The sequence below is a fragment of the Epinephelus moara genome, chromosome 9, assembly GCF_006386435.1.
Source record: "Epinephelus moara isolate mb chromosome 9, YSFRI_EMoa_1.0, whole genome shotgun sequence".
NCBI lineage: Eukaryota > Metazoa > Chordata > Actinopteri > Perciformes > Serranidae > Epinephelus > Epinephelus moara.
In genome coordinates this window covers 9,222,532-9,240,904 of record NC_065514.1, presented here as the reverse complement: position 1 = coordinate 9,240,904, position 18,373 = coordinate 9,222,532, and the positions used below count along the sequence as shown (strand labels likewise).

At 41.7% G+C, this 18,373-nt stretch overlaps 1 protein-coding gene across 1 annotated transcript in view; it reads right to left on the bottom strand.

Moving 5' to 3' along the window:
• The window catches only part of LOC126395590 (guanine nucleotide exchange factor VAV2-like), a 256,273-nt gene that overhangs the window by 174,339 nt on the left and 63,561 nt on the right, over positions 1-18,373 (bottom strand). Inside the window, exon 2 of the mRNA XM_050053176.1 lies at positions 4,133-4,249. Coding sequence (XP_049909133.1) covers positions 4,133-4,249 — 117 coding nt within the window. The remainder of the gene's footprint in view (positions 1-4,132; positions 4,250-18,373) is intronic.

The window sequence follows — 18,373 nt, the reverse complement described above, 5'->3', positions numbered from 1 at the left end:
CTAATCATGGCAACAGCCAAATAAACTGATTGCCATGTTCATTTAAATGACAGCAATGTTCCTTTGGTGGCTAATTAAAATAGGTTGGGAGAAGGGAAACGAGGCGGCTGGGTTCGGATGGAGGGAGGTGTTTAAATAAAAGCCTTCTCTGGGGTCTACTGTAATAAGCTGTATTTCATTGGTTTAATGATGTCATAATGAATTTCTAATGATGGGGGATGGGCTTGGGTGCGAAGAGGAGAAGCGTGGCGATACGTACATTAAAACCAAGCAGCTACTTTCTCCCTCTGCGAACACAGAGCGCAACAAGGGAGCCCTAGCTCGTGCTGTGTGTGGCGTAGGGTATCCCTGGTTGAAATGAGTTAAGTAATGAAAATAAAAATCAGCAGAGGGCATCGAGCAGGGTATGTGCTCCATCTGTTTCGATACTAGCCCCAATGGAAAGAGGTTTTGAAGGGGCAATTACTTTTTTTTCAGCGTTAGGCCCCAGTTGGCCTCGGTCTCTATTTGCATGTGACCTGGGAAAGGCATCATTAGAGGGGGAGATGGCAGTCAGAGGCCAGGGGAGATGAACTCTGGGGCCCCTGACAGCCACTGTGGAGGTATGAAAGGTGGATTGGGGCTGATTAATGTTTATGGAGGAGGCTGCTATCAAAACCCTCCATCTTACCTCCTCTCCCCAAAGTCCTACCTTTTAATTCTACTCTTCCAGAGGAGATTAAAAATCTACAGTTTGGGCTCTATCTTTGCAAACAGCCAATTTGTTTTCCGAAGGAAGTGCCATCAGGGACGCACAGAGTTCCTCCTTTCCTTTCACTAAGACATCTCCTCTGTTTCTCTCTCCTTTTATTCTCTTGCTTTGTCTTTTTCACCGGAGGCAAAACATTTAAAGAAACAACACAGGTGTTCTACTGCACCTCATAATGGAGACAAATTGGATTTCACAAATACATCACCTATAACTATTGCATTATTTTATTTTTAATTGTTCAAACCATTGTAAGCAGGAAATCCTCTAATGTCATTGAGCAGATCATCCAACCAGAACTCATAAAAAACATGTAAATATTAGAATCAAGATATGTTTTAGCAGTTGTTCATAGAAACAAAATGCTAGTCTTAACATATCGTCAATGACGGTTTTTACTGTGGGAAGTTGTACGTCTAAAAAAAGCACGTCCTCACACAAGTGCCTAACCTGTTTCACTTTCAAACTAATTATCTTGCCAAGCGTTTCCTTTTCTTTTACTTTTTATAAGATGAAAACAAAGGAGATAAAAGATTTATATAAAAAGCATAGGTGCATGATATGATATATATATGATGGAAGCTATAACTCCTTTTGTTAGCAATCAGATGTGCACACAAAGAAACTTTTGTGCCAAGGTAACAAAAGAGGAAAGAGCACCTGCTATGACAAGCTGCACAACTAGAGAGACCAACTGAATGAATAAAATAGCCCCCTTTAATCTCCCGTCTATGAGGCATTCTCACTATTTAAATGTATGCCACATTAGTAGGGATCTGCTCAATTCAATATATTATAATGTGATGTTTGGCCTTAATGGAAAATCAATGGTGAGACAAGGCCGCCACCGCTGCGACCATACAAAAGCAATTTACAAATTGACATATGGAGGGCCTATGTGATTGATTCTGACTGCTGTTGGATTTTAATACCGTTCACTGCGAGCTCATTGACTCTCAGGCATCGTCTTGTGGTTTATCTACAAACTGCCAAATGAGTCCTTGTCTTCTTTTTCTTCTCCTCTCTCTCATCTTTTCTTTCTCCGTCCTTCTTGGGTCCCTCTATGCGAACAGAGTGGATATGCTGAATTAGATCTATTAGATAAATGAGCGGATGACTTTCCGCAAATGCATCCGCTTTGCAATCGATCACAGCGAGATTTAATGCAGTTTATTCAGATCTCACCTCTGCAGAGTAATCCCCATCACTGGAGTACAAATTCTACATGTTCTTTCCATCAGCTAAAAAGCTACAGTATTAACATTCCCACAGCAGCAGCCCTGACACAGTGGCATCAGCTGCCATCATCTATTTAATGACATCATGCTGACCCTGATGCTTGTTGTAACAACCTACTAGCCTGGAAAGAATCTACTCCTATGTAGCCGCACACAAATGCACACTGCAGTCAAAGGGATTAAAATTCGAGAGAAACAATTCATTTTCAGAAGCTGAGGCCAACAGGGTAGGCTGGTTATGGATTACCAGCCTACCCTTCCCCCCATCCTCTATCACCCATTTGTTTCCTCCTTTCATGTGGTTTCGCAAAGCCCAGCCTATCTCACGCTTTGCCAGCACTGGAGAAACGTGTGGCTGAACCCAACATAACTCGACACTAAGTGAATAAGATGCTCTGGGTTGACTGTATTTCCTTAAATTAATCACAATTGCCTTGGGCGGCACTAAGTCCAGGATGCAGCATGGTGCCCTTGCAAAATATTGTTGGTAGGTTGGTGTTTAAATTGCCAAATAACTGCAAAAAAAAAAGTTTAAATGTGTAGGGTGCTAGCTTGAAAGTTGCTGTTGTTTCACAGACAGCGCTACAACTAAGTGTGAAAACAGTCTGGCGATGCAATGGGGCTGCAACAGTTCATTGTCAATTAATTGGACGATTATTTTGTTGATTAACTGATTAGTTGTTTGGTCTTAAAAATGTCAAAAAATGGTAAAAAATGTCGATCACTTTTTTCCCCAAAGTCCAAGATGGCATCCTCAAATGTCTTGTTTTGTCCACAAGCTATAGAAATTCAGTTTACTGTCATAGAGGAGCAAAGAAACCAGAAAATATTTACATTAAGAAGCAGGAATCAGAGACCTTTTAGTACTTAAAAAATACTCAAACTAATTAAAAGATTATCAAATTAGTTGGAGATTCATCGATCATTGCAGCTTTACTATACCAGACTAGTTTAACGTAGAAACAGAGAGTCTTAAAACAGTAAAATGAAGGAAGCGTGTTACCATTTGAGACAGGCGGCCAATGGAAAGCTTTGTACCCACAGTCAGTACCTTTCATGTTCAGTCGCATGAAAAGAAAAGATGTTGTAACTTTGTGCCCTCTTTCCTTGTGTACTGCAGCAATTTTGTACTACTTCTTTTGTACTTAATTACATATCTGACATGTACACAAACTTCAAGACCTACATTTCCATCCATCCATCCATTCATCCTGTAATCCATGTCTGCATCACAGAGGCAACAGGCTGAGCACCCAGATGTGTTCCCCACAAGGAATCCTGACACATTCCCAGGCCACGTGAGATATGTCACCCCTCCTGAGTTTTCTGGGTCCATGCTAGTCACAGCCAACTGGTAGAAACATGCACAGACTACCTTCAGAAGAGGGCATCCACAGGGCATCTTGATCGGATACTGACACACCTTTCAATACAAAAGAGCAGCAGTTCAACTCCAGTCTCCTTAGATTCCGTGTCCCCAACCTCTCCCAGAATGAAGGGGGTAAAAATAGACCTTGTGGGCACTGGCCTTGACATTACCCATTTAATAAATACAAAACTCTCCACTTGAATACCCCATAAAAACTCAGCTAATATGATGTGCGAGTGAAGCAGCTACCTTTACTGCTGAGCCAACACACACATCCTCGATGCATTCTAGCAGCAGACTGTTAGAAAGCGGAGTTGTGTTTAGTCACTTAGTGACACGAGATGAGATTGCTGACCCCGAAGTGTTACACCAAATGCTCATCTGAGCTCCACGCTCCATATTGAAGTTAATGTAACTGACAGATTTGACTTTGAACTATCTTTAAACCCAAGCAAAGCACAGGGGCGTGATGTGCTATACTGTAGATGAACCCACGTGTCTGTACTTCTGCACCACACATGCACACAGTATATCAGCCCATCTAAAAATACCATACATCACTTCTCAGCTTTTCATCTGACAACAGAAGGACATCACTCCTGCTGTAAATGATATTATCAGGGACACAAGCAGCGTCATGTCTCTAAGCGCACGCTGTAGTTAGAATGTAGCCTATGGGCAGCACCGTTTTTGGGCTGATCACAGTGTCAGTTCAAACGCAGAGTGTTTCTGGAGGCTGGGAAGTGAAGCATCCATCACGTCTAGTGTTTAACTTACCTTGCCGAAGTCCCTGACATCGAAGAGGTCAAAAGGGTCAAACAGCTCACTGTTGCGCAGGCCAAACTTGTCATGGCACACCTTGAGGAATGTCCGGATGTTCTTCAAACACAGGAACTACAGAAGAGAGAAAAACAAACAAAAACATAAATGACAGTGAACAGCGGACATGTTGACTTCATACTAGTGTTGTAAAAGCATGATTAAATGAACAGAATATTTGCCCTAAGAAACATGTCCACGTGTGTTTAATATCCCCCGTTAAAGTAATAGCATGTGTGTAAATATTTAATTTCTTGGTTGCTGATTGGCAGGCTCTCCATCTCATCCTCTCCGGGAGTATGTGTGATTAGTCAGCCCCAGAAGACGAGCAGGCTGATTGCTGCTCCTGAGGCTGATGAGCTGCCCCACAGATCCAGATAAGGAGAGCCACAGGAGGAGCCTGTCTCCTAACATCAGAGCAAAGACGAGGTGTCCTCAGACAAGCCCACCGGCAAGGACCTGCCTCCAAGGCAAAGGTGGCCTATTGGACTGAGACACTGACCTCACGCTGAAGGGTCACAGCTTAGATGTCTGACAAGCAACAGCCACGTGTCCCCAAGAAAATGTCTTTAAGACAAACACTGAAGATCTAGCATTCAGTTATTTGGTTTTGTAGTCAGTGAGATATTCAGGCAAAGGAACACGAGCAGATCACTTCAAGATGTTTAGAGATACAGATAAGGTGATACAGAAGTAAGAGGCTGCCAAGCAGTAATTAACGTTTCTTAAGTGTCTGTTTTAACCTGTTCCAAGCAAGAGATGAGACACACTACACTGACATCAAAGAACTGGTGGTGAATAAGGCCAACTGTTGCATCCTCTCAGCCAAAAAGTTGAACACTTGAACACACCGCAAAGACTACAGCCAATGGCCAACTAGCACATATATTCTGCATCTGCGTGAGAGTTAATAACTCTCCATACCAGCAGGCAGCAGTAGTCTGTGTTCGTCATTAAAAGGGAAACCAAAGGACCAACAAAACAGATTCAAGATGCTGGTTAGCAAGTTTGTACATTAACAACACAACACGATGTTGAAAGACACGGACACAAACATTTACGAACTGTTTCTGCTTAAGAGGTCAATGGCTGAAAACAAAATCTCACCAAATATACAAGTTTGTTGTGATTTCATGTCCTCTTAAATTAGAGCAGTTTGTTTACTTTCTTCACTTCCGTTTCTCCTCTCATGGACTGTGCTGAACTGCTGACGGGGTCCACTGTCTCTGATGCCGATTCAACATGCTGAATCGCTCGAAACAAAAGCCAACAAGGGCCAAATAGTGCCAACAGTGTGGAACACACCACAGAAACTAAAGCTACAGATGCTCACTGACGGCCCTGCGTCAACCAACAGATGACCGTCAGCTTGGTGTATTAAGGTCTTATGATTTAAAAGTCATGGAATCACCAAAAACAGGGTCCAACGTTAAGGTTTTTTCCTACTTGCCCTGCCGGGCAAGTACTTCTCAAATCTACTTGCCCCATCTAAATTCTTACTTGCCCTACCTAAGAGGTTCTTTTTCTGGCTGTGTGGTGCATATTTTCGCTCATGACTTATATCTTACGTCAGCAGAGACGCTCAGCCAATGGAGGCAGCAGCACATAAAAAAGCAGCACACTGCAACTGGCCCCTCCGAGGACAGAAACAGGAGAGGAAATACACGATTACAGGCTTGGAATTAAGTCATTTTAGGGCAAGGCCACTTTGGCCTTTGATAAATACAAATTTATTGGGGCATCATGGCCAAAATGTGGGGCACCAAGGCCAAAACCAATGGCGCAATAACAATATGTGCTAACTACACTGAATGAACACAAAACAATGTGTTGAAAAACAGTACTGAGTTTATTAAAACTGGGTGTGCATGACTGGGGATATATCTCGTTTCTTGTTGTTTTGATTCATGTCCCTTATTTTTTAAGTCTTTGAAATCTCTTTATTCTTTTGTTATCTCCTAGTTATTAAGAAATTATTATTATAAGAAGATTCTTTATTGTCCTTTCTCAGCACATTACATACATTTGACCTCTGCATTTGACCCATCCTACTGTATACACTGGGAGCAGTGGGCAGCTGCAGTGCAGCGTCCGGGGACCAACTCCAGTTCTTTTGCCAATGCCAGTGGTCAGGGTCACTGACAGGAGTATTCACCTAACATAGCCTACATATCTTTAATTATATAATTATTTATATGTCTCTATGTATATTTTTACATAAATCCCCAATATTTAATTTGCCTTTAAAAAAATCCTCTTCCTTCATTTAATTTGACAATGTTTATTGTATTGTATTATATGTATTAATTCTCTACAGGATCTTGTATGTTCTTTAATGTGTGTTCAATTTATTAAAAGAAAAAAACAAAAAACGTTTTGGTGAACCCTGCAGCAAAGTGAACCATCTTCCTCAGAGAGGATCTTTGCCTGCCAGTTTGTTCCTGGCAGCAGAGCAGAGTGAACCGTCTTTCTTCTCAGAGGATCTTTGTCCCATGAGAGCAGGCAGTTGTTCTCCATGTCCGCATTTAAAACAACTTTCGCTGGCGATTTGACAGTCACTAGAAGCACATTATGACCCTTTGTAAAAGTTTCTGTGTGGTACCTGTGTTGTACATGAGCTAACGTTAGCAGGTAAGGACTGAGAGGCTGTCCGGTATGTGTGTCCGAGTCGGTGCTGCTTGCCCTATCGGGCATGTCTGCGCAGGGTCTGCTGGCCCGCCGGCTATTTTTACTTGCCCCGGGCATTCGGGCAACCGTTAATGTCGGACCCTGAAAAAGGTCTTCAAAGCTTCTTCAAAGGTCAGTGTCTGAAAACATAATCTTACCAAGTATACAACTTTGTTTTGATCTCATGTCCTCTTGACTTTAGCCATTTGTTTACTTTCCTCACTTCTGTTTCTCTTCTTCTAGACTGAGCTGACCTACTAATCAAAATGATTTAATTTGCCTACGGGCTGCACTGTCTCTGACACAGATTCAATATTCCAGTTTGTCTAAAACAAAAGCCAGGAAGGGCCAAATAGTACCAACAGTGTGGAACACACCACCATAACTTAACCAACGGATGACTGTCAGCTTGGCGTATTAAGGCCTTACGAATTAAAAGTCATGGAATCACCAAAAAAAGAAACATCTACATGATTCCTTTTACTGTATTTACTATAATGTGTGGAAGACCCCTTGTATTTGCAGAGGTTAAATCAAAAACATCCAATCTGCTGTGTTTAAACCGAGTCTAGTTAAAAGAACCTGTAAACTCAAGCCTGACAGATAAAATGGCCGAGCCATGATATTGGCCGATATTAGCTTATTGCAGATTAGTATCTGCTTCCTCTACAATGGCTACTACCCAGCCCGCCAACTTGAGATTGAAAGCCAATATGAAGGAAATGGTGGAGTTCACAGGGACCTGGCAGCAGCCGAGAATACTCATAATAAACCGCATAATAAATACGCTGTGGTCACGAATATTGACGGTCCCAGTCACTAAAATATGCCATCACACAGATAAACCTTGAGGGCTGGGGACCAGGCCAATAGCTGCACAGGAGTATTGAAATATTAATGATAAGCATAACTGCCTCCCATCTCCCATATTCCTGTGTGTGAAGAACACATTACCTAGCATGTAAATCCAGACGCTGCTCAGATATGCCCATCATTCATTTCTCCGTGTGTGTGAGCAATATGAACTGATGACCGTGGAAGCAGAATGTACACAAAACTAAATCTGAGTGAGGGAGTTTATGTGGAGCAAAATGCTTGACTGCTTATCCAACTGAAAGCATTGACATCGTAAATCATACTTGTAATGGCTGCTGCATCAAACCAGTTAACAAACCAGGATCATTGCAAGCCACACTTCACGTTGGGCTTCGAGGCACCTGCAATGACACCGGTGGGTTTTTTAGGTACACTAATATGCTGTGGTGCATTCCCCACTCCGCAGGCATTGAATTGCACAATGTTCTCATTTAAACCTTTGTGCAGCTTGATGAGCCAGTGTTTCCTGTTGCTACAATTGACCATGTGAGACATAATCTGCATCGCCCGCTGTACTAATTAGCTTCAGCGCTTGGAAAACCGCTGCAAAAATCAACCCATTGTTACCTCTCCAGTTATTTTTCTCTGATAAAAAAGCGCAGTTTCATCTGATATAGTTTCCTGGTATTTTGTGGCATTTCAGTCGGGCCTCTCCTGGCCACACCTGAGAGCCCTGCTGACTCATTCTCATTCATGTGTGCACATCTGCTCAGTCCCAGTGTCATGGGTGTGAACCCCATAAGAGAGCCCCGCTGGCCAATGACAAGAAATGTGATTGGTTGGCTGAGCAAAGTGACATTTGCAGTTCAGCGGCGAAGGTTATCGTGTCTGCAGATCCTCACGTGCAGTGGGTAAAAAAAATAATAAAAAAAGCTTATTTTCCCAGCCCAGATATGAAAAGGTAACATTTGCTGGAGTGGTTTGTAGACGGGAGGAGGGGGGGCTGAGAGAGGGAGGCTGTGCAGATATGGATCAGGAGGGAGGAGATGTGTCTGACATTCTAATGTATGTTTGGCGATAACAGAGTCGGGATAGGGGTGGAGGGGGGGAATTGCTATGATCTTGATGAAAAAAATACACCATTTCTTGTGGAGTGGAGAGTGTGAGTGCACCTGGGAATAAACAGGCTGCGGTCATCTCCTTAGGCTGAGGCTGCCCTTAGCACAATCCATCTGGAATTACCTCACTGTGGTCTGCAACACACTCAAGGCTAGGCACAGATCTCCCTCCATTTTTCACACTGTTGCGAGTGCATCTTGCACACGAAGCAATCTCAGACACAGAAACTGCACTGAATTGACCACAATGTTGAAAAAATGTAAAGGTCAAAAGGATCACACACATTCATGTGTAAATACATGTTCTTTCAACTACGTGATGAAATCATTAGTCCACTGTCTGAAAATTATATGCAGTGGTTTTCTTAATAGATTTGTTTCAAGTAATTTATCAAGTAAAAAAGCCAGATTTTAGCTGGTAAATTTCCGGCCCTTCATTTCAGACATCACCTGGCTCTCCAGGAACTTTGTGTTGAGCAGTTTCTATTTTCTGGTATTTTACAGGCCCAGTGTATAGGATTAAAGCAGGATTTATACTTCTGCCTCAAAGCGCCACACCCTGTACCATACCTTGACATGCTCCTCCCCAGAAATGTAACTACACATGGCTGTGACGCAGACCGTCTATTTTTGTAAGCCGAAACAATTTCCCTCGGTGGAAACAAAGCATTTATTAATTTTAATTTCACAGATAAGAAACAATAAATTGTGAAGACAATAAAGCCCCCACATAACAGCACTTTATGTGGTGTGTAATTTATCCTGGATATGGGTAGAGGAAATCTCTGCTAGTCGCTAGGCTAATTTATACAATTTAAATGCCACAGACTTATGCTAATAACATTAGCATGTTGTATTTGTTAGGACAACTTTTGTTGATGAACCTTGTGAGCTCTAATGTAGCCGAATTTTTTAACGTTACCTTTGTTAAATGTTGCTGTTGTCCCTGGCTTCATATGAGTATAGGAAAAGTCCGCTAGCTGCTAAGCTAATTTATAAAATGTTAAATGCCATGGGCTCGTGCTAATAACGTTAGCATGTTGTATTTGTGGGAAAAATGTGTCCAGCAAAAGACAAATATTTGTCTGTAAATCCTGCAGGTTATAGTGAAGCCGATTTGTGTACTTGTGTTTGATATTGTCTCTATTAAGCCGTGTTTAATGTGTGTTTAATGTGTGTTTTGAATCAACTCAATTTAATGTGTGTTTAATGTGTGTTTTGAATCAACTCAACTTTACAGCACTTCACAGAAACCCCAGCGCCCACTAGTGGTTTGGAGGTGTAACTTCAGAGTGACACAGACACCATGCAGACACTACCTTTAGAGGGATATATTGCCAGAAATTGAATATAATTTAATAAGTATGTTTTCTTTAGTGTATAATCATTGGGTTTTCGTTAGGTTCTCAGAATGAGCCTATTATATCGACAAAGGGACCGGATCCTCGTCCATGTTGATTGCCATGTTGCATCGCCATGTTTCTATAGTAGCCCAGAATGGACAAACCAAACACTGGCTCTAGACAGGACCATTTCCGTTTTTGTGTCCGATTTAGCAGATTTTTTTAATGTGAAACTGTTTTATGCTGTGTGTTTTATCAGGTAATCACATCCATTTGTTTTGTTATAGGACAAGACCTCTACGGATAATTTGACTCCATGTAAAAACCTCCTACAAACTGAACACTGAAGGAATTCTAACCTAGAATCTAAGTTTCAGCTTGTTGCAATGTGCAATTCTCACCACTAGATGCCACTAAATCCCACTAAATCTTACACACTGTTCCTTTGAAGACTAAATGATATATCAAAAAAGTAATCAGTTTCTTAACAGATTATGAAAATAGTCATTAGTTGCAACCCTACATTAAAATCATTAAGAGCATCTCATTCCAATGTGTTTTTCCAGTAACTGCAACAGATTAAACTTTTCATTTTCAGGGTTGCAGATTGGATCATTACCGTAATACTGTTTTAATCGATTTCATCACTCCAGAACCCTGCGATTGCCGTTTCAAGCTATGAAAAGAAACTAACCTCTGCATATGGTTTTATGACTAAAACATGGCAATAAAACTTGATTGCAAGTGAAGACCGCATGCAGGCGTCTGTTCCCTTTTTGGAATTACATTAGTGGTTCTTTTTATAGACACCTGTCGCCTTAGACTCTTTTAAGTCTACAAGACAATCTTCTCTCCACCTGTGTTTTGCAGTAAAAGATTGCCGAACAGAAGTGGAGATACAGACCAGGTGTTTTGTAGAAATACATCTTCCCACGCAGTCTAGAAAAAAAGCTTGTGTGGACACATGCAGCATAAACGCCGATGTGTACATCTCTGAGCATGAACACACGCAAGTGTTTACCACTTGCTTCAAGTGTTTGCCATTTAAAGCTACCATTGTGTCAGCCTCACTACTCATGGCTCACTTAATACTTTGACTGGCTGCTAAAATTGTACTTCTCAAGGCTTTTGATGCCAGAAGCAAGTGCAGTATTCATTAGATCCAACCCTGACTGTAAATATGTGTACTGCATCTGGCTTTTTACAAATTATAAAAGATCTCCTCAGGGTAGGAAGAGATGAAAAGAGAAGGTCAGGAAGAGATATAAAGTGAATGAGGAAAAAGGGAGGGAGATGTGAGGGAGTTAAAGAGAAAAAGATAGAGAGAGACTGCCTGTAGGTGGTCTCAGCTGTAGTAAGGCAGTAGATTTTTTTACAAGGTGGCTTGCGTGCTCCACTGGAGTGACACGACAGCTCTGATTTTGACTTCTCAGTCAAGAGCAAACAACTCTTAAAAGAGGCAGACTTGTTGTCAGGGAGGCGGGGAAGAGGAGCGGGCGCAGGCGAGGAAGGAAGCAGAAGGGAGAGGAGCGGCAAAGAGGGAAGAGTCAGGTAACAAAGACCCGTCACATCCCTGACAAGCCCCTTCAACCATATCACTACGCCACATCACACAGAGAATAATGCATTATTCCTCTGAGAGGGTGGCCCTTATCTGCACACACTCCAACATGCTCATATCTGAGGGGAAACAAATTAGAGCTTCCTCGTAAAAAAATCCTGAACAACAGCAAATTGAAGAAATGGGGTGCGGGGAAAGTGTGGGGATATGGATGATCGGGGGAGGAAGAGGGAAAGGTGGGATGTTTTGCCAAAAAAAGAAGCTCTTTGGTGTCGGGGAAGAGGAGGTTGAGGAGGGGAAAGCCAAGAGAGAACACACCCCGGGGGGGAGGTACAGCAAAAGAGGAGAAAGCTGCAGGTAAAGTTGAGAAAAGTCAACTGCGAGAACTGATCTGAGCAAAACATGTTTCCTGGATCAATACCTGTGATCGATCTGCACATATGATGCAAATTAAAAACTAAATGATAAAAAAAGACTGCATATTCTGTCCGTTTGTTTGGTGCCAAAACCACTATTTCATCTTAAAATGTATAAGAACATGCAACACACCAAATATAATAAAACGCACATGGGCACACAGTTTATGCAGGTCAAACCAAATAAGCGGTATCACTGATCCCTGATGTATTCCTGCTACCTTTAACTCTTCTACCACTAGTTGAATCCTGAGACACGCAAAGAAATGCAGATAGCCGGTCAAACTGAACAATTCTCCAAGTCCAAACATCACAAGTACTCAGGCGTGGCTTGCAGACACACTTCCAGATACACATCATGTACTTGGCTCAGGCTCATTTTATTTCCCCCGGCAGAGATAATGCATTCCATTATCTTGGGAAATAAGCTGTTAGTTCTAATTTAATAAAATTTATTAAATCATCACGAGAAAAAGAGCGTCACTTTTGTCAATTTCAGAGCCATTCTCAGTCCCAGGGGAAACGTAACGCCCCCCCTTACAGGTGCTTTGTGGGGAAGAGAAATAATTATCGAGATGAACAATGCATGTCTGTTGCCTGTTTTTGAGAATGTCAAGCAGCATACAAGAGTAAAGACATCTGACTTCCCTCTTCATGACCATTTCTGATTTATTTTATGACATAGAATAGGTCCACTTCCTGCATCGTTTCAGACTCATAACCCAAACACGGGAGGCATCTTCAGCTCCACCGGAGAAAATCAATGAAGAGTACTCTGCTGTTTAAGACTCTGGAGAAAGTAAACTTGCTTAACTTGAGAAAAACTTGCTCTATACACCTTTCCTTTACTCCCCAAATCACTGACTGCATTTTGAAATCACTTTTTTCGGCAATAAGGGGGAAATGAAAATCAAAAGTTTCATAATATAACATAATTTGTGTGTCAAATCAATAAGAGAAATCATTGAGCTCTTAGCTTTGTTATGGACAGGAGAGGAGAGGAGAGGAGAGGAGAGGACAGGACAGGAGAGGAGAGGAGAGGATTTATAACCAGCACATCGAGGTGAGTCAGACAGATGATCAGATACCCAGACAGCCAGTCAGAGAATTGAAGTCAATGAAAGAGACTGATGCCTGTGTCTGGGAACTGTGAGGCAGCCAAATACTCATTCACACACACACTCACACAACATGCCATCGTATTGTGTCTAGGGCAGTGAATCACTCCGCACCTTCAGAACAACAGGAAGGGAACTCTCAGCAGGTGAGAAAACACTAACAGTGAGCTCACGTGACCACAAGAAAAGGCTGGCTGAGCGTGCTACACACACAAATGCATGCCTGCACAAATGTACACATACACGCATACCAGGTAGAGGTGATGATGGATCTCGTAAACTTCGAGGTTTGGTTAATGATCGTGTAGCCAGGGTGTTGATTGCTTTCTGGTAAGGAGAGATTTATGCCTGGCAGTGATCAGCACTCAACCTTTCCAAATAAACCTCACCCAAACGCCAGGCTCTACAGTGCAGCAAATGTCCATTACACTCGCCTGGTAATATCTCCGTCAGCCTGAAAAGCTTACATTTGTTAAACAGCTAAAATCAGCAAAAGAAATGGAACTCCACTCTTGAAAAAAACTCTTGTGCCAGCAGGATGGTAGCACTCTATTTTCACACATCTAACACTGTGAAAAGATACATTAAAACGCATTAAAAAATGCCATTTTCAAAATGTATGCTCTATCATAAAGATAGAAGAAAGGACAATGCATGGCAGTATTCAGACACCTTAAAAATGTTGATCTGAGTTGCCTTCAGCTATTACCTTGTACTCAAAGCAATAAGCTGAAATTTCAGCTGCAAGTGTTTGCTTTTAAGCCCTAAGTTTGGCCTCCCAGGCTACACACAGGCTGACTTGGTGGTGGAGGTATCTGGGGCCTGAAAGACATATCTGCAGACGGATTACTGAATCAGCCTACCGGGCACAGTGTCAGGGGGCCCTCTTGCCTTCACTTAAAAATGTCACTCAAATCAACACTTAGTGACAAGGAACAGCCTCAAAATGACCTCAGAGACACAGAAAGACCTATACGAGATGCAAAGGAACTGCAAAGAGACGCACAAAAAAAAAAAAAAAAGACAGGCAAAACAACCACAGAGAGACACAAAACAAGCACAAAGAGACAAAATGACTACAAAGCAAGAGATAAATGACCAAAATTAATACAAAATTACCTTAAAATGACACAAAATTACCCAAATAATGCACAAAATTACCTAAAAAAAGACCCAAATAACTACAAAATGACACAAAACAACCACAAGGAGACAAAACAACTAAAAATACACAAAATTACCTCGATGAGCCACAAAATTATCTCAGTAAGGCAGAAAATTACCACAAAGACACACAAAACCAGGAAAAAAGATGCATAATTACTACAAAGAGATGTAAATCCACCACAAAGTCTGTGTGTCTTGCTCTTATGTAGAAGAGGTGGCAGGGTCCTTTGCATATCTGTGCCCAGGGACCCATTGTCTCCTAATCTGCCCATGCCTGCAGATACCCTGCAGGGCCAAACAAGCATCCCTACCTCCACTGCATGCCTGGTGCTCAATACTTTAAGAAGTCCTTGAAATCCTCATGTCCAAAATCAACTTAAGGGTCTAATGGTCAGAAATATTCTTCTTTTTTTTTGTTTTTTCCAGTATATATTTTGACTTTTCTTTGGTTAAACATTGGTCTGCACAACCATCAAGAATAAAAATGGCAAAACATTTAGATAAATAAAAAGCAACAGCACAATCCAAAGGTGCAGTGTCTATAGTTAGTCAAGCTTGCTGGTGTTGAAGCCACAGTATAGTTTGAGAAACAGAGGTATGGAGTCCATATTTCCATGAGCTGTCCCTTTCTAAAGGGAAGCAAACAGGTCAGGTATTCCAGAAGAAAACACTCCATGATTATCTTGTGCCAGTTTGTCACTTATTCATGACAAGAACATATTCTTCCTCGCAGCATATCCAAGAATATTGTACAATCTGCTACAGCAAGTACCAACAGTAGCATTTTGACACGTGTGACCCAGGAGTAAAGAGACAAGATTCATACACAAAGCAACACCAAAGATTCTTTCCATATCCTGCAGAATGTCTATCCATGAATATGCTTGAACTTTAGGACAGAGCTAGACACAATGTGTATAAGTTCCTACTGAGATTTTACACTTTAGACACACAGGGGAAACTCGGGGGTTCATTTTATGTCTTCTACTGGCAGAGATTTGCAAGCGGTACTCTATTGTTTTAATAGGTGGGTATTAAAGGGTTGACGGATAAAACAAATAACAATAAGACATTACCGGTTGCTTTGTCAGGGTATTGAGTCCACATGATGTGCATATGGTACAAAAGTCCACTTATAATCTTGAGCTTTTGACATCACCATCAGGTGGTAACCGATAGCAAAGTCAATGGATGACGCGCTCATCCCTGTCAGTCTGCCAAGTTGTATCTGTTCTATTTAAAGCAAGCAAAATAAATCAATCCAGATATTTTTTAAGAGCAGAGACTTCCTCCTCTGTGATCTCTGAATCCCCTTAATTGAAATCAATATCTACTTTAATGAATATTTTAAAGCCAGCAAATGGTTCCACTGGCTCTCCGAGGCTCCGAACTTGCAAGGGTTTGAAAAAGAAAGGCTGTAAACAATCTAAAATAATTTGTGTTGAACATCACTCGGAGTTTAATTGCTTATAATGAAACAACATTCATGTTTTGGAGGAGCAGGCCCATATATGGCCATCTGCACCAGGCTAGTAAATGTTTAGGTAGCATGTGCCGGGTGACACCCAGAGGGGATTGAGAGCTGGAGCTCCTTCATCCTGCTTCCAGGTCACCCAGATGTTAAAGTCAGTGAGGAGAAAGGCCCTACCCCTGCAAATTAGAGAAGAGGACGGTGCATGAATAATGCATTGCAATAGTATGCAAATGTGTTAATCTTATCCTATTACCCCTAAAAGCCTGTAAGCAGGCATGGATTGACCACAGTTTTAAATCTTGTACAACCCTCAGCAGACAAGGCTGAACTGCTTCAGTAGCGAAGGGGTTCGTGGCTCATGTTAAAATATGGAAGTTAAATAGGCTAAGTACGGTTTTTAGTGAGGTTAATCTCCAATACAAAAGAAGATAATTCAGCTCAGAGCATAGACTCTAGAGGGAGAGAGTCGCCACGATTGTAGAGCGTGACTACATAATTAAATCAAGTCCACCTTCACCTTTACACTGGCTACTCGTAAGAAAACACAAGCACACACTGTGACTGCATGTAGGGCAAAGCCTGAGATGAGAAGCACACAGCATGAGAAAGAAAGCATTGCCTGGACTACTGTAACATGCCGTCAGTAACATGCTCACCACATGGACACATATTAGGTCATTCGTGAGAGAAGAGGAGCGGTGAACCTGAAGCTAACTAAAAAGGAGACCCCTTCCTGAGAGAGAAAAGCCTTTGTATGGGAGAGGGTGAAAGAGAGTGGTGGAAAGAAAGAGAAGTGATATGTCTTCAAGGTACTGCTCTTTCCTCTCTCTGCTGAACCGGAAACAGCCGCGGCTTGGAACAAAGAATCTGCTCTCATGGATAATGGAAAGGAAGAGAGGGAGCTAGTTTTTCAACTTGTGGGGGTGCTTTAAAATGCCAGCCAATAGGGCTAGGTAGTATATTATATTTACAGTTTATCATCTATTATAGTACAGTTTCATTAGATATTGTTTCAACATCACTACAAGGCTTGTGCATGGTTAAAAAGATGGCAATGTTGGTGTGTCAGTCAGTCCACCACTTCAATCCATGCTTAATATCTCAACAACTACTGGATAGATTTGCATGGACGTCTGCACAGACAAAGGGGACTTTGACGGGACTCTCTGATAACCTCACCAGATACTTTGGTTAATTTATCAACACTAAGGCTGTTCTGCACTGTTCGTATGTGTACTTACGAAAAGTAATGCACCAGAATTCCTATGTAACTCATTTAATCATGAAGGCTGCAATCATGTGACGAATGCGCTGACAGGAATAAAGAAGGAAGTAGTATAAAGAGCGAAGGTCATTAGATGGAGGGAGGTTGGGATGGTGGATGGGTCAAACAAACACACAACTTTCCTCGAGAGACCGATATTCAAGTTTGAGGTGTAACCAAGTGAGTTATTTTAAGGTACGCCGTCCCAATATATTAAGTACTAGTAAGTAACTTTATGTTTCTTTTCCAAAACCTAGCGTCCTTAAATTTAACGTTAGGTCTGTGATGTGACAACGCCAAACCATGATTATTTTCCCAAACCTAACCAGTAGAGGTGTCAATTTGTTATTATTATTCAGTCATTTTTATTGTTTTTGTTTTAGGAACATCCAAAAAGCAAGAAACATGGAGCAAATACACTCTGAAGCCACAACATCCAAACCCACCCCGCCCCTCCCCAAGACTGGGCTGCACTAGTCTGAGTGGGCAGAAGTTTGCTGCATAGATCAGCCTCTCATTGGGCGGAACGAGCCACCCGCTGAAGTCCCGCCCTACAACCTCCGGTTGCAGTTTTCAACACGTCCTTTACTAACTTTTGCGGTGTTTGATCTTGCGGGGATGTAGCCATTTTTCTGCCATGGTTCGCGTCCTGTAGGCGATATTTTTGTGGGTGTGTTACACCAAAACCTGTTTCCCCCTGGCAATATTTTTGCAAGCGCACCGTTGCTGTGGCACCGCCCAGAACGATTGTGATTGGTTGAAAGAAATAAAAGCAGCCGGGGCGTTTTTTTCTCCAATCTTATAGTGAGAGTCGGCCCAGCCAGACCTTTCTTTTCTTGAGAAAGGTCTGGTGAACGACACTAGGCCTGCACAGACAAACAAATGAACACCTCTAAATACACTGGATACACATGAATACACAAAATATAAAGTGTCAAGATACAGTGATGATAATAATCGGGTATTGCAAGTGAATTAACAGCAACAGAACAAGTGAAGAAAGAAAAAAAGTAGGGCACACATAGGCATTAAATTAGATTTCTTGAAGTATAGACATTATTATAATAGCCCAGTGTGGTTGCCATACTTAATGGGATTCATTGACTGATCCTTGAGTAGGGCTGAACGATTAGTCAACTAATCGATGACTATTCGACTATTAAAATAATCGGTGACTATTTTAGTAGTCGACTAATCGGTTTGAGTCATTTTTCATAGAAAAGTACTATAAAAGTACCCCAAAATACTCTTATTG